The sequence below is a fragment of the Sinohyriopsis cumingii genome, unplaced genomic scaffold, assembly GCF_028554795.1.
Source record: "Sinohyriopsis cumingii isolate HCF-2022 unplaced genomic scaffold, ASM2855479v2 utg000622l, whole genome shotgun sequence".
Classification (NCBI taxonomy): Eukaryota; Metazoa; Mollusca; class Bivalvia; order Unionida; family Unionidae; genus Sinohyriopsis; species Sinohyriopsis cumingii.
Window position 1 is genome coordinate 4,757,572 of NW_028315918.1, and position 24,850 is coordinate 4,782,421.

General features: G+C 36.5%; 1 protein-coding gene across 3 annotated transcripts in view; it reads left to right on the forward strand.

Annotated features, from left to right (window-relative positions):
• Window positions 1–24,850, forward strand: part of LOC149773706 (baculoviral IAP repeat-containing protein 7-like) — a 112,181-nt gene that overhangs the window by 64,768 nt on the left and 22,563 nt on the right. For all 3 annotated transcript variants that reach the window (XM_089946071.1, XM_089946070.1, XM_089946069.1), the window contains exons 3-9: window positions 4,400–4,551; window positions 4,910–4,997; window positions 5,401–5,562; window positions 13,335–13,507; window positions 15,474–15,600; window positions 19,677–19,802; window positions 21,140–21,277. In XM_089946071.1, coding sequence (XP_089802197.1) covers window positions 4,400–4,551; window positions 4,910–4,997; window positions 5,401–5,562; window positions 13,335–13,507; window positions 15,474–15,600; window positions 19,677–19,802; window positions 21,140–21,277 — 966 coding nt within the window. The remainder of the gene's footprint in view (window positions 1–4,399; window positions 4,552–4,909; window positions 4,998–5,400; window positions 5,563–13,334; window positions 13,508–15,473; window positions 15,601–19,676; window positions 19,803–21,139; window positions 21,278–24,850) is intronic.

Sequence of the window (24,850 nt, forward strand, 5' to 3'; positions counted from 1 at the left end):
GATATTGTTCGTGTTACCTCATTATTTAGTGCGTTAATCACGTGAGGTAATCTTGTTACCCAATCGTGAGATCGTTTATCTTGAATAAATTCTCTCGCGTACTGATATCCGAATAATCGTTCTGCAAGAGTTTTATTGAATCTCTCAACGATAGCTTGATTGTGATGAACACCTACAATACCGCGACGGATTTTAACATTATTCTTTTTCATCAGTGAAGTAACCGCGCCAAGAAATTCTCGACCTGGATCAACCTGGAGAAGCTTCGGCCATGTTAATGGAGATCGTGAATAAATTTCGCTAAACGCCTTAGCAATATCTGTTGCTGTTTTATTCGATAACGGTTCCGCTTCCTTGTATCTGCTAGCAATATCAACAACCGTCAGAACATATTTGTATGTAACTCCGTCAACGGTATCGTAAGGAAGAAACATAAGATCAGCCTGATGGACTTCATTAGGGACGCTGACAGAGAAACTCGCATATGATATTTTCTTAGGCGGAGGAAGATAAATTTGCCAGACTGCTTGCCTCGATAGCCACGATTCAGCGACAGATTGCTTTACTTTTGCTGCCTTAGCAAGTTTGGCTATTGCTGATTTTCCTCGCCAAAATCCTCGCGGAGAATAATATATTTGCTCCATTATAAATTACCAGCACCTAGTACTAATTTACCTTTCATTGCTCCTTTTATCAACCAAGTTGCCAATTTCTCTTTGAAATTTTTATCAGGAATAGCATCTATTGCGTGAATTAATTTAATATCAGCGAGATGTCTTTGTTGTAAATCTCCGCTGCGATATGCAAGATCGTGATAGTAGCATGCGTTATCGATAGCATTTACTGGATCCTCGCCAGGATTTGGTTGATTATTATCGTTAAGTCTTATATCTAGCCTTGTACCAGGTCCGCAGTAATTATATCCTGGTAGATGCTTCTCTCCGGGATATTTCGCCCAGGGAGCTCCAGGCAGATTTGTTAAGGAGGTTGCGATGTCTCCTCCGGTTCTACTTTTTTTTTTACAAATCTAAACTTAATTGTCTTGCAAACTTCACATTCTCCCTTGATTGCATTCCTGTTGTTGCGTGTAACGACTTCGATTGGATTTAGCGTAGCAGTTCGAGTGCGACACTTAACACAATATGAATCCATAATATTCTAATAACATGAATGTAATTGATTTTTCAGCCACGAAAAAACGCGAGCAAGTGAAACACGTCGACGCATTACCAAATTCGATTAGAATGATAATTATTGGACCATCTGGTTCTGGAAAAACGCAATTGTTGCTAAATTTGATAATGAGATGGTTAAAATGGGATAAATTATACTTGGTTGCGCCATCCGTTGATGATCAGCGATGTTATAAAGTACTAAAGGAATTTAGCGATAAAACTGAGGATGGCACAATAGAATTTATAACGGATATCAATGAAACTCCATCAGTGGAAAGTTTAGATGGTGATGCTAATAATCTTGTTGTTTTCGATGATGTGATGCTGGATAAGCAAACTAACCCAGCTAGGATATTCTCGCGTGGCCGACACAAGAACACCGATGTGATTTACGTGACGCAGCGATATACGCAAATTCCGAAGGTTATTAGAGATAATTGTAATATTCTATCGGTATTTAATGGAGTTGATACTCACACGCTGAGGAATATTCATCAAACTTGGTGCAACGGTGATATGGATATAAATAAGTTTAAAAATTTCTTCAGTCACGCTCAAGCAACACCGCACGGTTTTATTACGATTAATCTTCATGATCCGCGTAGTAGATATCGAATCGGTCTCGATCAAATTTACTCATAAAATTACAACCCACCATAATTCATTATGGCACAAACAAATTTTACAATACCCCCCCCAAAAAATGCTGTTTTTTTTATGTCTGAAAATGCACTTTGGGTTGAAATTTTGCGGATTAATTTTCGTAGGAGGGTTTATTTTTGAAATCTGAGGCTTCTACGGATAAATGTTCGGTGGGAGGGTTAAATTTATCTGAGCCACCTGGTCTGTACGACTTCCCTGCTGCTGTGTCGTTTATCTTTATTGGTCAGTTGTGAAACCAGTCTTTATACGTATCGAGGTTACATTTTGATGGTCTGTATTTACGATGTATAATATGGTACAGAATTGAGCCTCTAATATAAAAAGCTTATATTATCAATATTTTGAACGTTAATAAAGGCTGTTTCTTGCCCATCAATTAAAAATGATAAGTCATCACTATTTTTCATCTTTTATTAAAACTACACCAAGAGGAAGCTAACAGTATAGTTTGTACATACTCTCCCACCCACCTCAAGGGGTGGGGTTTACACCACTTAGTACCCCAAGGGTAAGTTAAATTTTCTCCAGCAGATCGTTAACTAATCTCAACGAGTATACCTTGTTATTCATTAATAAGAGAGTTTTACATTTAGCCCTTTTTATAGTTGACTTCCTTTTGAGCATATCTGATACATACATTAACTGTTTTAAGAACTCTTGTGATCAAGTTTATCAAATATGTTTTACTTTGTGGCTGTTTTTTTATTTCTTGTCTTGGCGTGTCTTGTATTTTCTGCAAACATTTTTAACCGTTTACATATAATTAGATTGCAGAGTATATAGTTGGCATGCTTTCTATGTAAAAGACCTGTAGACACCGATGCATATCGGTCTCAGTTAATAAAATATATAAGTATCTCCAACAAGACTCAAAGTGACACACATTCTTAAATTTAAATCTAATCCCAGAATACAGCTCGAAAAAACATGAATAACACCGAAGATTAATATCATTAAGAAAGTTGAAGAGACGGGTAAAACGGGACAGGAGCAGAGTACATACTTTGAGGGAACTGATTTTGGTAGAGGTTTTTAAATGAGTGAACATTGTGACATGCTGTCTGAGAACAATCCAAAATATTATGAAATCATATCAAACAGGAAGTGATATCCAGGCAAAATAAAACTAACTTATTGGATCACCTAATTATCAAGGTATTTATTCAGACTTTCAGGCTGGAAAGAAATCATAGAATAAACATACCCACCCTTCCCTAAAGATGGCTTCAAAAGTTTGATATATCATGAAAAAATCGAGTCAGACGAATCAAATCAAGAACATTTAATAGATATTTAACTGACCAATAACAATTACTGAATAACGAGAATTGTGCTAAAGTTCTTGAACAGTGACCGTTTTGACACAAAATAAGACTAATCAATCAGATTTATGCATTACAAAATTAGAAATGCAAAAATGGGATATCTCATGGCAAGGATATATTTTAAGAATAATTATAACATATCTTTAAAAAAAGCGAAGACAACAATGTTGGTAAACTACTCCACACCCCCTCCGCGTCCCTCCGAAAACAATAGATAAATAAAGTAAGAAATATGACTAAGCACGAAGAAGTCTTACCCTGAGATTCGCACAATTAATGTATATTATCTACACATATCTGGTCTATTGACAACGTTTCATATAGCATCTAAATTTGTAGCTATTTTGTATAATATTGACCTTCCTTATCAAAAATACGTCGTCATAATTACGTTGATATTTTTTAAATGCAAATACTTTTGTTGTATAAAAACAAGAATTATATCTGAGAGATCTAACCTTACGAAGGTAAATGCTACATTGTTGGTATTATCAAGTAAAAACCAAGGGATACTTTTTCTAAACTAATTGAGCTAGTTATGGACAATACTTTGAATACTCCAGTTCATTTATACTAACTATACCTTCAAAAAATTATGTAAACCCAAATAAAGTTCAAAGGCCCGAATTATATATTGTAATTACTGGAAGGAAAATTTAAACAAAATACTATCTCAGAAAAAAATTTCACGGTTAAGTGAAGTTCTAGAGACCAAATGATTATGTTTTTGATTATTCTTTGGAGGTACCAGGAAATAGTATAATGGTGTCGAAATGATTTTCATTTAACATTATATTTTCCAAGATTGAAACAATCACGAAATCCATTAAAATTGGTACATCGCATAGTCAATATTTATCGGATATTGTATGTACGGCCTGAAACACATATGTATGCCTCAAGATGTAGCTAATATGCCAGCTCAGAGACTTTCAGCAGAACATCAGCTGATTCTTTTCTGTGCAGCATCCGTCGGCAGTCTTATATATATGTAAGTGTGTATGTGTGTGTGCGCGCGCGTGCGCGTGTGTGTGTGTGTGTGTGTGTGTGTACAGATGTATGTATTGCTCTAATGTAAATTAAAGTTTCACTATATTTCTTCGAAATATTGACCTTCAAAAGAGTTCAAGTAATGTCAATTCCATCGCTTCAATTTAATTTTTTTTTAAATTTACGGAACAGTAATAAGACGTTAAATGAAATGAGAGCAGAATTAAATATATGAGAATTTTGCAGGAGTGGGAGACATAACAACGTGCTACTCGTGTGGTGTGGCTTTGAAACATTGGGATCCAGACGATGACCCACTTCTGGAACATATTCGCTACTCCCCGACTTGTAACCACCTAGAGCACACGTTGGGAAGGAAGACTATTCAAGAATACTTGGTAATTAATACACAATATCACTGACCTGAATACACTAGGTATTTTATTATAGTTTCATGACTATCTGAAAAGGTACAACCAAGCAAACATTTGTAAATATATGTTTATATGAGTGTGGCTAATACGTTTTTGGATATTGAATTTCATTTCATGTATCAGTTGCAAAGGTAGGAACTTCATACGACATCATTGTTGCAAACTATAATTCAAATGTACAGGTAATGTTCCGGATTTAACTGATACTAAAACAAAGTGATTAATTTCTGTCAACTTGCTGGAAAATATGGGAATTCAAAGTTCAACATTCGTAAAGAAAATGTTTTACATGTTTCTATAATTGAACGATCTCTGTTCACAGGAACAATTTGTGAATGACCCTAAGATCAAAATCGGGTTCAATGCCGGGGGTGTCGCAATGGATGGAGGAGTTCCCGCTGTCATCACGAGTATAATACTTATAAAATATAATATTATATTTGAAGTTAAAGATAATCTAATGCTAAACTTTGTATATTACGATTACTTGATGAAAGTTATATCATAACTGTAGTCAGAATGTAGCTTTTCTAACTATTTAATATAATATTTAATTGAAAAATATATGCAAATAATTTTGAGCAAATTGTTTTCTTACTTTTAAAGTCTTATAGGGTGAAAGCAACTTTCGAATACTGTCAGACGATAGGAATATATTATTATCTTTGATGGAATATTTTCTAATGATGCCAAAGGAGTGCTATCTCCAGCTAGATTTGGTAGATTGACTGTCATTAAATGATATAAAATTGACTTACCTTACTATGAATTGTTTCTGACAGATAATTTTCAGAAATAAAAACATCTCTTTAGAACTGACCGAAGATTATCACAAAGAAACGGCAGGGTCATTGAAACCGGCAAGAAGTCCACAGTACCAGTCTCTTGAGGTGAGACTCTCCACCTTTGCAAAATTCCCAAACTACAGTGGAATACGCATCCGAGATTTAGCACAAGGCGGATTTTATTACACAGGTATTACAGTAATTAACATTAACATTGCATTACTAACCATAATATGATCATTACTTTTAATCATCATTTTGTAAGGTCGTTGCCAACAGGACATACTCATTTACTTTCTACATTATATTATCACCACCGTATAAAGATCACAATCTTTAACATGTCGTAAATTTAAGAACATGTATGCATTATTGTAGACAGGTTATTTTATATAACAAGGCTTGAGTAGAACGATTAGAAACAGTTATATGTATAAAATGTATGTTTACAAACGTTGTCACAGCATTATTGTTTATGTACTTGTATTACGGCAGTTTATTATTGAACTAGTAGTGTTTTATTGTGGGAAATCAGCGCTGGAAAAGCATTTCTCAAGTCAAATAATAAGCCCTTATTATAATGATAAGTGGTACATATCTCCGTCTTCGCTAGCCGAGATTCCGATATGTTAACCCTATCTACACCTTGGCGGATCGATCAGATATTTTTAGAAGCGAAAATTTGCTTATTTATGAGTCCATCCAGTTGTGCGCTCTCCTTCTCTCGATCATGTAGGAACAGGGTTCAAGTTTGAACAACTTGATTTTGATTGGATGCGGTGGCTTGGCGCCTCATCTAGCGGAAACGACAGACCCAAAGCACTGAAATATCTGACCGATCAGCCAAGATGTAGAGAGGGTTAACGTATCAGAACCTTGGCTAGCGAAGCTGACATATGTACTTCGGGTGTACTTTGTAAATACTGCATAAGCGGAAAGTTCGAAACGCGGATGGGTCGAGGTAAATAATCATGCACAAAAATGTTTCGTTTTCATCAGCGATAGTTGACGAAAGCTTAATGTTGAAAAATCAATTGTCTGAGGAAAGATAAATAATGCCGTGCGACAGGTTTCTTAGATTACTGCTATTACGTGTTCCGCCACTGGATCTGCCTCTCATACTATAAATGAGACAAGGCTAGCAACTTGGAAATACCCAGATCCACATTTGCCCCTCAGTCTCTGAGCTGCTAACCTCCATACTGTATGGTACATTGTACACTTGGCATATGTACCTATTATTTACATTTCTGCGCTGGATCAAACTCAAGTTACATGCGATTAAACTTAATAGTTGGGCAAAATTTTGCCTTTTCAGACAAAGCTACGCTCACCTACATAGTCGTCGAACTTAGAGAGATATGAGACGTTACCAAAACGCTCTTTCTTCAATTTGATAACAGAATGCAAAAGTAAGTTTCTGCTTACCATATACTCGAATAAGCTGTCGAAATCCTATACCACGGAAGATTTACATATGCTTGCAAAAGTACAGTCACTTGTAATTCAATAATACAAAATTTATAATCTCCGGAGTGAAATGCTCCTTTGCGGCACTCACAGATCAGCGACGAAAATAGAATAATGATTGAAATACATACCATTTTGATATGGAAAAAAAATGAAGTAAATGCTGAGTCTTCTAAATTTTGTCTCCATTGCCGAAAAATGTAAGTAGCACCTTTAATCCAGGTGGATATTTGAAAGATGTTTTATTAGGATAAGCAAGATGAAAAGGGTTTACTTCATATTAGACCTCAAAAGTGGTTTTAAGGCAAAACACTATAAAGTGTGCTTAGCCCAGCTAAACTGAAATATTGATATCTGTCTCGGCACACCAATATTAAAAAGATGAAGGATCTTGCGTAGTACTGAATTTACCACAACAATCAAACCTTCATATTCGCATACTCTGACAGACAACCTTGCTGAATCATGGCTAGTTCGCAAGTTTTCCAGTCACGTTTTATCCAGCCAGATAAAGCGCATTTGCAGCGAAAAGACTGTGCTCTGTAATGTGATGTGATTTGGATTTTTAACGTACATTTAACAATTTTTCAGTCATATCGCTACGATGTCTGCAATATAGCAGCTTATAGTGATGTCTAGCACTGGGGCATCATGCCGCAGACATGTAGCATGATGTCCCACCCAGTTACATTATCCGGACACCAGGCCGACCAGTCCTAACACTAACCTTTTAATGCTGAAAGCCCAGCGAGGCAGCTGTAAGTACCATTTTTGCAAGTCTTTGGTATGACTCGGCCGGGGATAGAACCCACGACATCCCGCATCTGAGGCGGACGCTCTAACCACTAGGCCACCGGAGCGGTAGGTTGTGTTCTTATTAGCCGATGCATACACATCACATCTTCGCTTATTTGCTGCCACTTTATCTCATATTTATAAAACTAATAAAAAATAATTAGTTTTGACAATGTATTCTCTGCTCCGTGACCTGGTGGTTAGAGCGTCCGCCTCGGATGCGAGAGGTCGCGGGTTCGAACCCCAACCACGTCATACCAAAGACTTTTAAAAATGGTACTAGCAGCATTAAGAAGTTAGTGTTAGGACTGGTCGGCCTGCTGTCAGAATAATTTGACTGGGTGGGACACGATGCTACATGTCTACAAGCATCACTATAAACTGCCACACTGCAGACATCGTAACGATATATCTGTTTAAAGCTTCGTTAAAAATCCAATTCACACACACACACACACACACACACACACACACACACACACACACTCGAACTTATCAAACTTGAGAGAGAGAGAGAGAGAGAGAGAGAGAGAGTACGTTTTCCACAAATTACATTATTTCTTGATTGGATTTGGCAGAAACGATACAATCTGGACCAGGACTCTTTGAGTTTCATGTTAAACATATACGGAAATAGGGAAAAATATTTTCATACTACAGACTACATCTATAGAAAGAAATGTACGATACGTTAAGATATTCTGCTGTATCAGATATATTAGTTTCTTCACTAGGCAATAAATCTAAAAGATTCGGAGAACAAATATAACGATTTTCTTTAGACTGCAGTATGATGCAATAACAGTTGATTGGCTCAGTCAATGTAGTTCTACATTGAAAAGATGACATGCTGCATTTAGTTAATAATTTTGTCTTTGGTATATTTTATACTAATGAAGCATAATTGCGAAGTTTCCTTGCACTTGCTCCAGTGTGGCTTGTTCCAGACAACAACTGACCTTAAGACAGAAGGTAGATCGCTCCGCCTACCGAACACGTGACTTGACAACGTCTTAAACTCCGACACACATTCTATGAAAATGGCGGGCTTGATAACATTAAAAGATATACCAGACGATATTGGTGAGCAATATTTGCCATATGAAACAACATTGAGACAGAGACAGAAAGCGAGAGCATTTATCCATCGCTTGCACTTCTCTAAGTTACGTCGATATGTGGGGAACTCGCCCTAACGTATCTGGAGAAGTCGCCCCAGAGTGGTTGGAGAAGTCGCCCCAATTGGTTGAAGAAGTCATCCCAAAACTTGTCACCCAAATAACCTTTTTATAACAGAATTAATTCATCATTTACGTGATTCCTATTTATATTTATATATATACGCGATCACAAAAGAGATGTGATGTGATGTGATTTGGATTTTTAACGTAGCTTTAACAATTTTTCAGTCATATTGCTACGATGTCTGCAATGTGGCAATTTATAGTGATGTCTAGCACTGGGGCATCATGCCGCAGACATGTAGCATGATGTCCCACCCAGTCACATTATCCTGACACCGCGCCGACCAGTCCCTCTTAATGCTGAGCGCCAAGCGAGGCAGCTGTAATACCATTTTTGTAAGTCTTTGGTATGACTCGGCCGGGGATCGAACCCACGACCTCCCGCATCCGAGACGGACGCTCTAACCACTAGGCCACCGGAGCGGTCACAAAAGAGATATTAACTAAATTAAAGCAATATCACAGTAATATATATAAGGACGAAATTAAGTCTGTATATAATCTAATGAATGACGACAGTATAGTGATTAAAAAGGATGATAAGTCAAACACTATTATTATTGTGAATCAAGATGATTATGTTAAAGAAGTTGAACGTCAATTAGAAATGAAACAAAAAATTTCAGCATGAATTATTGAAATCGCTAAAAATAATTCCGTATGTGAAGAATTTGATACTTTCCCTCTTAACACACGTACACCTCAAAAATAATAATTCCATATATGAGGAATTTGATACTGTCCCTCTTAACATACGTACACTTCAATTCTACATATTACCCAAAACTCATACAAATCCTGACCATAATTTAGCTTTAAATTTTCCAGGACGACCCATTATATCAGGTTATAGTTCATATACTGAAAACCTGTCCAAATTTATTGATAGTGTTTTACAACCTTTAATGAAATCACTTCCTTCATACATTAAAGATACAACTACTTTCATTAAAAAGTCGAAGTCTATTCCACATCTATCTGATAATTTCAATCCTGGTATCATTAAATGTAACATCACTATATACCAACATTCCTCATGCAGATGGTATTGAAGCGTACAAATATTTTCTTGATAACAATCCTAATAATAGCACACTATCTAGCGAAGATATTTGTAAAATAATAAAAACTTATCTTGGAAAATAATTATTTTCAGTTTAATAATACGAATTACATACAGATAATGGGTATTAATATGGCTCCTATATACTCTTCCCTTTCATGGGTGAATTTAAAAAGGATTTTCTTCAAAACGAAAAGTTTAATCCATCTCTTTGGTTCAGATTTTTAGATGACATATTTATGATCTTGAAGCATTCAACTGATAAACTGAAAAAAATGATTGATCACCTAAATCATTTTCACCCGACGATTAAATTTACTTATACTGCATCTAGTACGCATGTTTCATTTTTAGATGTAAATGTAATACAAAATATTGATAACACTATCTTTACAAATATTTAATGATTTGAAGAGGAGAGCAAAAGGGACAGATAACACATATTTTTCGTTAAGTACAGAAGCGGAGTTGATCAAATGGAAAAGTTGAAAAATTGCAAATTTGATAAATTTAATAAATTAAGTTGAAGAAAAACAACAATAAATAAAGCCTTAACCATGTGGCTATATCTCACAATTGCTATATATGATCCTTGGGGCGACTTCTCCGAACCGTTGCGAAATTTGTAAATATATACAATAGCCGAGTCGATATCGACAGAAGCAGCTTGTTGGAGGAAAATGGCGGACGTAAACAGTGCCTAGGGGTGTGTATAATAGCGCTCGCTGATTGGTCAATCGAGCAGAATGATTGACAACTGGCGATATGTCAATTAATCTCATGTGAGAGCGGCCAAAATGGAGTATCGTATGATGCAATAGGTGTATGCTACATTAAAAAGAAGTAAGATGCTAACTAACTAATTAAACTGATTCTTCTAACTACTTAATATGGATAAAGAAAATATCTTGATATGGTGACTTAAAACTTCAGAAGATTTTTTAACTGATTTTATAATTTGGCACCTTCAGCTCAAGAAAGGTAATATATTCTTCACGAGTGATATGCAAGAAGTCCATATATATATATATATATATATATATATATATATATATATATATATATATATATATATATATATATATATATATATATATATATATATATATATGGGAGAGAGAGAGAGAGAGAGAGAGAATTGCAAATATACACCAAACAGAACTAAAGTGATATCTCTGGATTATACAGGAGAATGCTTGATAATACCAACATAATCATAATTTTTATAAATACGAATAAATAACATTATCATACAGGCTAAATAAATTTGATTCGTGTTTACAGAGATTTGAACCCGGGTAAACGGCATCCATCGCCTTGACTGTAAGCACCGACACCTATACCATTATTGGTGATGCGTACATAGTCGAGATAATATAGGAGTTGGTGCTACTTACAGACAAGGCGATGATTTTCTAATTTGAACTAAACAGACAGAAAATAAAAAAGACAACTTTCGTCATCTAAATGTAACAGACACCGGTGCTCTCAATGTGCAAACATAAGATAAAGTACTTCTTTCAGTAGCGCTAATACAAAAGAGGTATTTTCGCTACGTTATAATACGAACTACATATCAAATGAAGTGATTTATTTGATAACCTGTAAGAAAATATAGCATGCAAATATGCTGGCCAAACACTTCAACAAGTTTCTAAGAGAATGAATAATCATCGCTATAATATAAAAACTATAAAGATCCTCAGTTTTCCTCTAATATTTCAACACACTTGAGCACCAATAATCACTCTCTACTCGATTGTTCTTTCATCTCAATAGATATTGTGCATGGTGACATGAATAGTCTCATAAAAGAAACTTACTGGATTCATAAGTTAGATACTTTGTATCCTCATGTCCTTAATACCAATGCACTATATAAAATTGTACATTTTTTAAAAAATTTATAAATTGTATATCCTTTATAACAATATAATTATATGTATTACTGTTTGTCACTATTTTGATTACTATTTTACTTAATTTATGAGGTAATCCACTTTCAGATGGACCAATATTATTTTATCTGCGTTAGGCACTAAGTTAGACAAAATATATAAATGAGGCATTGAAAATGGTTAAGTTAACATCTTCCATAATAGTTGCATTGGAATGAAATAACTGCATTTTTGATGCAAGTGAATTTCCGAAATCTGCCCAATCACACGTGTTTGCTTTGCCGTCCTTCGCACTAAACGAATAGACATTACTTACTAAACCTTTTATTTTGTGTTCGAACTGTAATACTGGTTTCTATTTAATGCTAGCAAATCTCCAGCAAATTTACATATGATTACGCGAAAGAACGTCAGCAGTATATGTGACTATTAATACAGGATGATTTTCTAACAATGTTTCCTTGAAATTTAAAACATTGAAACTGTAGGATTGATTGATGATTAAAAAGCTGTCAAATACTACTTCCATCTCTAACTGTGAGTACGACAATCTATTATTCATGCCAAACAATCTCCGCTGAGAAATATCACTACGATTATATCGTGTTCTATTTTGAAAGTAGAGAACATTTGGCTCGGATCAGAAAGAGAGAGGTTAGCGGCAGTAATATTGGATCATCGTCGTGGATGGAATGCCACTTTTGTAACAATTAAAAAACATAATGTGCAAGACGCAGCGAAAGATACACTGCAGAGCATCAGTAATGAAGATTGATACACAAAGCAAATTTGTCCAACGTCGAATCTGTCCAGAGAGAATTAGTTACTTCGATCATATACATGCTGACAGCGTGAATGAAGTTTTTCGTAGGATGGTTCAGTGAGTTTCGATCGACGCTCCTGTTAAATTCCTCAGCGTTAAATGTATCAAGGTTCTAGTTAGCAACGAGTTGATCTAAGGAATCTCAAGTACTCGCCGCTATCGGTCAATGGCTGCGGTAACTTGGCACGAAAGTTTCGTCGAATATAACAGGGTAATACAGTATCAGTTTTATCTGCTTGCTGCTTAGAGACGTACGTGCTGCTTGCACATTATTGTAAGAAGGCATCATAGATTTACCTGTCTAAAAGAGTTTTCTTTTTTATCACATACGCGAAAACGTGATAGAATCAATATACTTGATGTGACAGGTACAGGAAAGTTTCAGTGGACGTTTTAATTATAGCACCGAGGTTACGCCACACAGAAAAGAGCCAGGAGAGGAAAAATGCCATTTTGACTGGATTGCTCTAATCGGATAAGATGCTTCGCTAACGCCGAGGACGACTCACCCATACCTACCCCTTTGTCCTTTCTATGCGACTTGGAGTGATGTTTTTTGTAGTGGGGGGGGGGGCCAGGTTGAGAGGTGTTTTAGCATCACAACTCCCATGCAGACACTTTGCTGGTAGCAATTCGGAGAAAATATTGATACTATATTTAAAAATCCAGGTTTAAGCGACGTAGTCCGCTGCTATTGGTGCGATCTCGGTTTGAAAGCATGGGAATATGGAGACGACCCTTATAAGGAGCACGCCAGATATCTACCAGGCTGTGATCATCTGAGAAGTGTCAAGGGGGAAGACTTCATTAGGCGTAACCAGAAAGAAACTCATCTTCCAAACGTAACAGTTATCATTTTTATTTTCAATGCCAGCATATTTAATTTGCGTATACTTTTATGTTTCAAGTTGTCAAAAGCCGAACATTTTGGACTGGAAAATATATTTCTTAGTAAATAGGACTTTTCTCTCTCTCTCTCTCTCTCTCTCTCTCTCTCTCTCTCTCTCTCTCTATATATATATATATATATATATATATATATATATATATATATATATATATATATATATATATGCAGTTAACCTCTTCTCATACTGCAACTTTCAATACTCAGTTAACAGTTCATCGTGACAGGATAAAATCGGGTGGTACTGGATCACGCGAAGATATTTAAAGCAATCACATGAATGTGATATTTTTGTTATGTAAATAAATGATAGTTGAATCTATGTCACCTCGATTACACCCTTCCTTACTTCCACCTCTCATAAACTAATATCTAAGAACTAAACACTCTGTTTTTGTCATGCATAAGGCTCAACATGATACTAAACACTCTGTTTTTGTCATGCACAAGGCTCAACATGATACTAAACACTCTGTTTTTGTCATGCACAAGGCTCAACATGATACTAAACACTCTGTTTTTGTCATGCACAAGGCTCAACATGATACTAAACACTCTGTTTTTGTCATGCACAAGGCTCAACATGATACTAAACACTCTGTTTTTGTCATGCACAAGGCTCAACATGATACTAAACACTCTGTTTTTGTCATGCACAAGGCTCAACATGATACTAAACACTCTGTTTTTGTCATGCACAAGGCTCAACATGATACTAAACACTCTGTTTTTGTCATGCACAAGGCTCAACATGATACTAAACACTCTGTTTTTGTCATGCACAAGGCTCAACATGATACTTATCAAAACTTTAGCGTTCTCGAACTGATAAATTAGCATGGATTTTCAACAGATAATGAGAAACAGTGTCGTTTTTCCACATATCTGATAAATGCATGGATTTTGTCAACAGGTAAGATTAGTATATGAATTTGCTAACAAATATGATCAATGTAAGGAATATCAACAAATGCAATCACATGTTGTTCATCAACAAGCATGCAATTGAATTATCTTGTCTGTAATACAACAGCATTGGCATTTATGTTGAACATATATAGTGTTATTATATCGTGGCATCCAGGCTATTTAATACGAATGCAGTTCCTGATGATGTGGTTGTGTAATGACCTAGTGTTGTCCACTATTCATTTTCTCTCCAACCCGTTCGTCTCTCAAACTGAGTTGACCAGTATAGTTCCTGAAACCATCTGTCCCCAGTATTTAATGTGTAAAATATATAATTGAATTTAACTTGTCTGTTAAGCTATTAATTATCTAACTTGAAACAGATTATAGTCTACAAGATATAATGACATAATAGAAATGTAGAATAAATTCCGAAACATGCAGTATATTAAAAAAATTCCTCACATGTAACGGATAGCAAAAGGGAATAAATATTACATTTTACAAACAGCCTTTGACTCCTTCTGCAATGTAGACAGCTGTCTGATAAGGCTCGTCTACGGAGTGACTACATACAGAAAAATGGTCCCGTCAAGACTATGATCAAGGTCAAATCCACGGCCTGAGAATTCGCGATGAACCGGCGTCCCCCTCCCAAACACAATGTCTACGCTTTGTAAGTGCTGGAGGAAGTGAATGAAGTCAGTATTAGCAAATCTCCAAGGCTAAAGACCATGCACTGTGGTGAACACTGTTAGCGGCAAGATGAAATCTAAATTTGTGCCCATACATAATTCAAAAAGTATTGTCATACACAAATTAAATGACATTTATTATGGGATTATATCCAAATATGATATTAAACGTAGAACGTACCATATTTCTCATATTTTCAGAACAAAAATAAAGGCATGTTTCGATCATAAGGCACCACTAAGAATGTTAATTTGTAAATGAATTCATTTTCGTTCACCTCTTTGTTTATACTTAAGATGTACACCTTGTTACCGAGACGGAGTCCCTCAGCAATTCCAAGGGAACTCGTGGGCGCAGGAAAGAGAGAAAATGAAAGGGAGAATTTCCATGAAGATGTTCAGAAAAGGAACTCAGTTGCTCAAGGTGTCAGATAATAATATTTATAATTATTTTCGTATTCTTTCTGTATTGTTGTTCTACTTATATGTAATATAAATTCCTTTTTAATTACTGCCACTAAAATATATCAGCGGTTTTAATAATAGTTATTCTGAGATGTTATAAATCTATTACAATGATGAAAGTGGTCAAATTTTGTTGATTTCAGCATGGTTTTCATTTTGTTGATAAATCATGCTTGTCACAGTTTTGTACATTTATTGTGGGTCATCCATATGGGACCGGGTCCCTCCGCTCCAACTACTTTTGGTGTTTCCCTCCTTGTAGTTTTCATGAATTACAATTCGTCGGTTTATGGAATATAATGTCAGAATAAAAATAAATAAATTTCCAACTTCTGATATACCCACAAACTTCAAATCCAATGTAAGTATGAAGAAGCGTGTGTGTGTATATATAACGTTGTTTCAAATCCAGCCGGCGTAGAACAGGAAGAAGAATTCTAGTTATCTCCCTTATTTCGGCTCGACAATTATTATTCAATGCCCAGTCAGTAGGACCACCGGAAAAGCGCACAGAAATAGTTAATTTTATTAACGACCAGAATATTGACGTATTTTTCCTGACAGAAACATGGCTAAAACATCAGGCGATGAGCCCACGTGTGCGGATCTAACACCCACTGGTTACTCCATCAAGTCGTTCCCCCGTAATTATCGTGGAGGTGGAATTGATATCATCGCAAAGAACTCCATGATAAAACGTCTTAAGCACACCACACCATTCAATTTCGACCACACATCGTTTGAACTAATCCAAACCACACTCACACTGGAGCAAAGTTCACTCCATTTTTTCTGCCTATACCGCCCTCTTCCTAGTGGAAAAATCAGCTGACCGACTCTCTCTTTTTGGAGCAGTTTCCGAATCTCCTGGACTATGGAAATTCGATAGGTGGCAACCTGATTATTCTTGGAGATTTCAACTTTCACTTTGACTGTACCGGAAATCAAAATACATCAAAACTCGTATATTCCATTAATGTTTTCAACCTCAAACAGTCAGTTAACCAACCCACCCATAAAACATGGTCGCATTTTAGACTGGATTCTTCATAGACCTGATGATAACATTCTACGGTCCTCCCTGGTATCCCATGACCTTGCATCAGATCACCTCTGCATTATATGCCATTTTGACGTATCAGTCCCTAACCCCCCACCTTTATCTGCTACTAAGAGAAACCTCCGCATGATAAATAGAACCAAACTAATGCACGACATCCAAGCTAACCTAAAAACTTGCTTACCTCCTACCGCAGAACAACTCGATAACTGCCTGCGATCATTGCTTGACAAACATGCCCCAACTCTCAAGTGCAGAGTATCAATTCAAAAGTGTTCTCCATGGTATAGCAGTGTTAGGGACCAGCTTCGCACTGCTAAAAGAGACCGCCGTAAAGATGAGAGGCTCTGGCTTTCCACCAGACTCACCATTCATAAGCAAATCTATGAAGCCGCTAAGAAGAATGTCAATATATAGTCCATGCAGCGAAATCAGCCCACTACACTACTAAGATCATGGAAAGTTCCAGCTGCAAAAAGCTCTTCGAGATTACTAACAGGCTAATGTCAAGGAACAAATCTACACCACTTCCAACTACCTTCTCTCCAGTCCACCTTCCGGACATGTTTGCAAAGTTCTTCCGTGACAAAATACAAACTATTAGAGATAAGCTTGACTCAACAATTTCAATTGACTTGTCGATACCATACAGATGGGATACAGAATTTGAGCGGCAACCATTATAAACTTTTAAACCTGTCTCTATGGATTTCGTACGTACAATCCTGATGAAGAGTGCACCAAAGACATGTGAACTTGATCCAATTCCAACATCACTGCTGCTTGAGTGCTTAGATCCAGTATTGCCTTCACTAACTGATGTTATTAATACCTCTCTCTCTCATCCGAGGAATTACCATCATTTTTCAAAACTGCCATTGTAAAGCAACCAACACTAAATCATAACGATTTAAAGAACTACCGCCCAGTTTCTAATTTCCCATTCATATAAAAAATCTTAGAAAAGATTGTTCTATCTCAGCTTATGTCTCATCTAAATTCAAACAGTCTTTTTAGCAATGTACAATCTACATATCGCCCTTGCCACGGTACTGAAACTACTCTTCTAAAAGTAGTTAATGACATCATCTCTGCGTTGGATAGCGGAAAGATTACAATCCTCACCGTCCTTGATTTATCTGCAGCATTTGACACAATAGACCATGATATATTACTTCACCGTCTCCAGCATGTATTTGGCATTCATGATACAGTCTTACTGTGGTTCAAGTCCTACTTGGTCAACAGGACACAAATTGTTTCTGCAGATGGAATACACTCCAACCCAGTTGATCTATGTTGTGGTGTTCCACATGTGTCTGTTCTGGGACCTGTTTTCTTCATTCTGTACACTCAGTCGCTCTCAAGTGTCATACATCATCATCCAGTGTCTCACCAACTGTACGCTGATGACACCTAAATATACAAATCTAGACCCCCCACTGAAGTTGATGCTACCATCCAGGGTGTAGAGAGTTGCATTTCCAATGTGAAATCATGGATGACATGTAACAAGCTGCAGATGAATGATGATAAAACTGAATCCATTCTGATCACAACACAAAGACTTTCTCATTCACATCTTTTACCTCGAACAATAAATATCAGCGACACCAACATTAAATTCACACAATCAGTACGAAACCTAGGTGTTACTCTAGACAGTACTCTCACATTGCACCAACATGTCATGAAGATATGCAAGGCTGCATAACTTGAGCTGAGACGCATCAGCTAAATTCGCAAATATCTTTCAGTTTATGCCACTAAAACACTTGTGTGTTCATTAGTACTTTCAAGACTGGACTATTATAACTCAATTCTGTCTGGTTCATCTCAATAACTGCTCCAGAAACTTCAAAATGTTCAAAACACAGCTGGTCGGATCATACTTAGAGTACCACGATCAGAGCACACCTCCCCGCTGCTCTGTACCCTACACTGGCTATCCATTCGATCCAGAATCAAACACAAAATTTGTTCTCTGTGCTACGTTTCACAGTCAGACTCTAGTCCAACATACCTATCCGACCTCACCCATGTGTACACACCAGCAAGATACTTACGCTCTTTTCTGACAATCGTATACTCATTATTCCCACTATGAAAACAAAGTCATATGGACAGTGTTCTTTTGCATACCAGGGCCCAGCAATGTGGAATGAATTGCCCACTGAAATTAGACACAAAGACACAGTGATCACATTCAAGAGGGCTCTCAAAACTCACTTATTTCGACTGCAAGAACAAACTTAAAGACCTAATACTGTTTCATACCTTCAATATTCTCAACATATTTTTTAAAAATGTTTTTCTAATTTCATGACGTTTGTTTGTATAATAATATTATTATGTTTCTTATCTAATAGGTGTTGTCTAATGTTGTAAAGCGCTTAGAGCTTCTAAAGATTAGGCGCTATACAAAATCCTCATTGTTATTATTATTATTATTATTATATATATATGTATATATATATATATATATATATATATATATATATATATATATATATATATATATATATATATATATATATATATAACATATTTTTTAATTTTTTGAATCACATCTGTCTTCGGTGTTGTTTCAAGTCTGAAGAACAACAAATGTTACTTCCTACATTTTGAAACTCTTAAATCTAAATGACTACATACAACCTAAGAACAGGAGTACGCTATGGTAAAAATATATTTTTCTTGCACGAAAGAAAGAAAAAAACCAACACGAGAGCTTTTGATTATTTGCCTTCACAGAATAATTTCCTGAGCAAAGATCAGTCAATATTGTACCCATTGCAACATGAGTTTGTCTAGATCGAAATAATTTTTGACTCAAATGAAGCAATGAGATGTTAGTATTTCGCTGCAATATGCGTGAAAGCAAATATTTATTTTTTAGATAATAACGGTTATATTTGCCAGGCATTGAACAAGTAGAAGTTCTTTCAGTACTTAAAACAAAACCTCTCTTGCAGGACAGAGCTCGGATAAAGAGAAAGCATTCACTAATTTTCTTTCCACGCCTGCTGCACAAAGCGTTCTAGAGCATGGATACACAGCCGAGTTAGTTCTAGCTGCAATCAGAAAACTTAACATCACAGGTATTTTATGTTCTAGCATGCTCTATTTTCAAGCTTTGAATTAAACATCAAGTATGCAACCAATTGTAAACAATTCATAAGTAACCGTATACATTATGATATCCAACATTACTATCCACTAATGTGTCGGCATAGGCGATTTATTGAGTTATAATATTTCTTGTTGTACTTCTCTCAACGAAAGTGTCAAAGATAGTGTAAATATTAACATTTTTAACTTCAATCATAATCTGAAATGCTTAATTACAGATACTGAACTTTAGAAATGACAGCGCGAATAAAGATGGCATCAAATTACAGGATAACGGTGTTGCTTTTAAAGTTATGAGGACAATAATGGCAGTTCTACTGTTGCAAAGTGAGTTTTACCGTCAACGAATCAGCGCATATAAAATTAATTTTGCAATAGCTAAGATATGCGGGTTCCTTTGGAAACAGCCATGATAACAAGTGAAGAAAACACTTTGAAATTCTCTTCCTTTAAAAAACTAACCCATGCAAAATACGAAACGGATTAGGCATGACCTCTTGTATTAGAAAATGCATACTTCCCTGGCGGAATGAAACCATTATAGCCATTAATATTTATTGAATATTTGGTTGGGAATTCCTTACACATTTATTCCAGTGAGAAGTACATTCAGATAACTCATTACATTTGTAGGTATGTTATAATTTATAATTCTTTGTGGTCGATTCTTGAAAATTCGGAAATAAATTACATTTACTTAGAACGTTTATCTAAGTAACATACATGGTTAAAAGCAGCAATTGTCCAAGGGTGTGAACGAAATGCTTGATTTCTCTGATTTAGATTTTTAACGTAGCTTTTACAAACTTTCGGTCACATCGATACGGTATCTGCAGTGAGGCAATTTATAGTGATATCTAGCGCTGGGGCATCATGCCGCAGACATGTATCATACTGTCCCACCCAGTCACATTATCCTGACACCAGGCCAACCAGTCCTAACGCTTACCTCTTAATGCTGGGCGTCAAGCGAGGCAGCTGCTAGTATAATTTTTTAGTAGCCTTTGGCATGATTCGGCTGGGGTTCGAACCTCCCTCATCTGAGGCGGACGCTCTAACCACTTAGACCACCAGAGCGGTCGATTTATCTGTAATTGATGCATATAGAATTTCATCTTTCCTAGGATGCACAGAGTTCATCCATGGCATTTGACAACAATCAAGTGCCATATTAATATTATTATTATTATGTATTGTAATTGTAACTAAGATCACACTTATTTCTGTATGTCAACATTGCTTTATTGAAATACATGTAACATTAATTCATGGGTATTTGTTTGCTTTTTCGCCTTTAATTTTATAGATGAGACAAAATTAACAGCCATTCAGATACTTCAAGTCATATTTGATGCAGAGGAAAATGGAATTGATCTAGCGGAAGAGAATAGCAAGTACGAGTCACAGAAATATCAAAGCAAGAACGTCCAAAGTCCTAATGAAGGTAATGTGCATGAGTAGTAGCCACCTTTTTATATCTTCAGGTTGTAACTACAAATACAGTGATTATTTCACGCTCTAAACGTACGTCTCATTCAATTACTTTATCCAAACGTTCACAAATAGGAAAACAAAACATACATGATTCATATGTATGACGGTAAGATTAGTAGTAATATGAGGCTTTCTAGGGACAATGAGACTTATCTTTAAAAACAGGGTCCAGGCAGTCTGGGGACAATGGGATTTTAACGTTGTGGGGCTGTATAGGGACAATGGGAATTTAACATAGGGAATTTTAACATGGATGGGTCTAGAGAGGGACAAAAATTATTCATCCAGTTATCATTAAGCTTGTCAAACTCCTCTTATTTATTTATCTTTTATGTGTCCTTTCTTTCTATAGACACGTGTCTTGTATCTTCTTCACTTCTTTTTCCATCACTTTTCTCATCATTTCTTCTCCTTTGTTTTGTTGGTCCAGTCCCTACTTTACATATGATCACTCTGTCCAATATATCATCTAAAAGCACCTTACTTTCATCACATTTTCAAGGGCCTCCTTTAATGTGTCCACTCTCACTTACGGAAGTTGAATAAAACTTCTTACCGTTTCGACTTCCTACTCAGTCATACCTTTTACATGGTCCCTGGCTACTTTCAGTCTGGTCTCTTGACTTGTCACAAAGTCTTTGGTACCTCCATTAAATTTCTAGCCTTTTCACCACTTGGGAGTCATCCACCATCCTGTACCAACTTTCCGTCAACTTGTTAAACAACTCTATTGACATATTCCTTTATTCAGTTTTGAATGGCGCGACCGCTTTGACCTTATATGTCAAGCACGGACGTGAAAGAAAACATACCTTACACTCACTTAACATAGTATATACTAGTCACACGGGAACACAAAATAAAAACAAATGCTATCAATAACCACAATATCTACTATCCACACAGGGGAAGAATTAAAAAAAACGTTACTATACTATCCACAAACAACAACTATGTTATAAACACAAAGGTGAGAAGCAAAAACAAACCCAAAATATACTTCCAATAACCACAGTATCTATTATCCACACAGGGGAAGAAAAAAGACACAACAAACCTAAATATACTATCCACACGTGAAGGGGAAAAACAAACCCCTACTGTAATATCCATACAACCATAATATACTATCCACACACGGTAAGGAGAAAAAACAAACCCTTACTATACTAGCCACAAAAACAAAATATACTATCAAAAACCAAATATATACTATCCACACAATCGTACGCGATCGCTTTCAAAACCTTAAAATGTACTATCCACACAAACGTAACGCGCATTTATGCAAAGACACACTCTACTATTCATACGAAGGTACCCGAGCTCATACGAACACACACAGACACACACTTAAATCAGTAAATGAGTGAGTGTTTATAATCACACTACTTCACATTCACACAAACTGGCAACTTGAGTTATGACAATCTTTAATCGTTGAAGATTGCGTCCCCGTCTTGTGACAGGCATTCCCACAGGAAAGGGTCTGATTCTTCGGAAAAAGAAGGAGAACGCTTTCGTATCTACACGGTAGTCGACAAAGCCTCTGTCTGGTTGCTGTTCTGCTGTTGCTGATGTTCTCTCTGCTCCATCTGCTTCTGAAGTTTGTACTTCTCCGTCCATTCTTCCTTTTCTTTCTTGATTTCCTCTCTGAAGAGCTCTTCCATCCGGTCTTCAGTCACTTTTAACATTCTCACTTTCTCTATCTCTGCAGGCTTCGGTATCAGACTTTGCCTGACACGATGTAAATTCATGTAAGTTTCGTTCAGCATGGCTAATATTGAGCACATCTTCATAGGAGGATGAGTCAACAATGGATGGTCAGACTAGAGACTACCTCGCTTTGTATTGTTCAAGCGCGGACGCCATAGAAAACATATCTACACTGCTTAGATTCGGAATGTTCGAATAGTTTAATTTTGAGTGTGAGGGACAGAGAGAAGTTAAAAAGCATGACTCAACATAAAAATTGCAAACAAACGAAAGACGCATTTTTCAAAACACAACATTTTAATTCAAATAACTAACATGCAACAATTAACAATCAACCATAAATATTTTTTCAAACAATCAAATAAACTAACAAACATCGTTTTCAAATAACAAACTATTCTGAACAAGGTTGACAATGTTGTGAAATGAAGGTTGACTTCCAGGAATGGAAGTCATTGGGCCATTGATTTACATTACGTTTCCTAGCGAAGAGACAAAATATAACCATAATGGTCACAAAACCATCGATCTACTTTGTCATCGTTTCTAGAAGAGTGACGATCGAAATAAGTCACTAAATGTTCTAAAGAATACCCAAGACTGTGTTGCTGAAGAAAATACACACAATATTGTTAACACCCATGAAATATGTGCCTTGTAATTTCACATTATTGAATCGTGTCGTCTGGGCATTTCGCTCGAGTCATCATTGGAGGAGAGGAAAGATAACGCAAGTCTTTTTACCACTGATGCAACACGGTTTCTTTGGAGATGAGACTCCAAGCTTCGTCCAGATAATCGTCCAATTTTTCTTCTTGACTCAGCATCAGACATTTATCGTGTTGAATTTGACTGGGATGATTGTTTTGACATCCATAACAATCTTTCTTGATCAATTCCGTAATTTGTTTTTGCCAGGTGTTTGGCATACAAGATGACGTTCATCCTGTGGTCGGGGGGTGGGATAGGAAACTGAAGTTCCACACGAATTTGGCCTGGTTTTATAGGGTGGAAATGCCCCTTGTTGTTTCCTTGGTCTGGAGTAAGATCAAAAGCCCACAAAGCGTAGCCTTCTTAATAATCCTCGTACGAAATGCCGTGACTGGTGTCGGTCCCTAACTGTCCGGTAGCTTCGTACAGGGACAAGTACGATCTGAAGTAATTTTTCTGCTCAAAGTTAGTTTCGAAAGGTCTGGTACACAAGGTATTGACATCGCGACTGACTTCAATTTATCTCACCTTGTATTGCTTAAACTCGAAAGGACTTTCATTGTGGGTTCCATTGAAGGATGAATTCTTTACGTTACCAATGATTAAATGTTTGGGTAACTGTCCTTTGAAGAGATGATGTTCGATCATGGATCGCTAGGTAACGGGAATGGTGAAGGCTTTTACTTCCACGAGTCGTATCGGATACCCGGCGGTCGTTCTGTGTGACTGATGTCATATCCTACTTTAGGTAACACTTCCACGCGTCGCATGTAGTGTCTGGCTTCTTGGGTGATGGATTGGTAACCGTTGGCAGAAGCCATCATATGGAAAGCGGTACGGCTGAGATTAAGTCTCAGGCGGATATCCATACCATTTAGAAAATATATGTCTTTCATCCACATGTCCAAATGCAAACGATCGATCAATTCTAATAAAACGTCCTTGCTTGATTTTCTGTCGCTAAAAGAGGAATGCATGAAATTGTTGACGGAAGCTACTCTGTCATTTTCGCCCGAATTGGCATTGTCTGCCGCTTTTATCACTTGGGCTTTGAAATACAAGTAACTGCTATTCAGATCGATGCAATCTTCCGGCT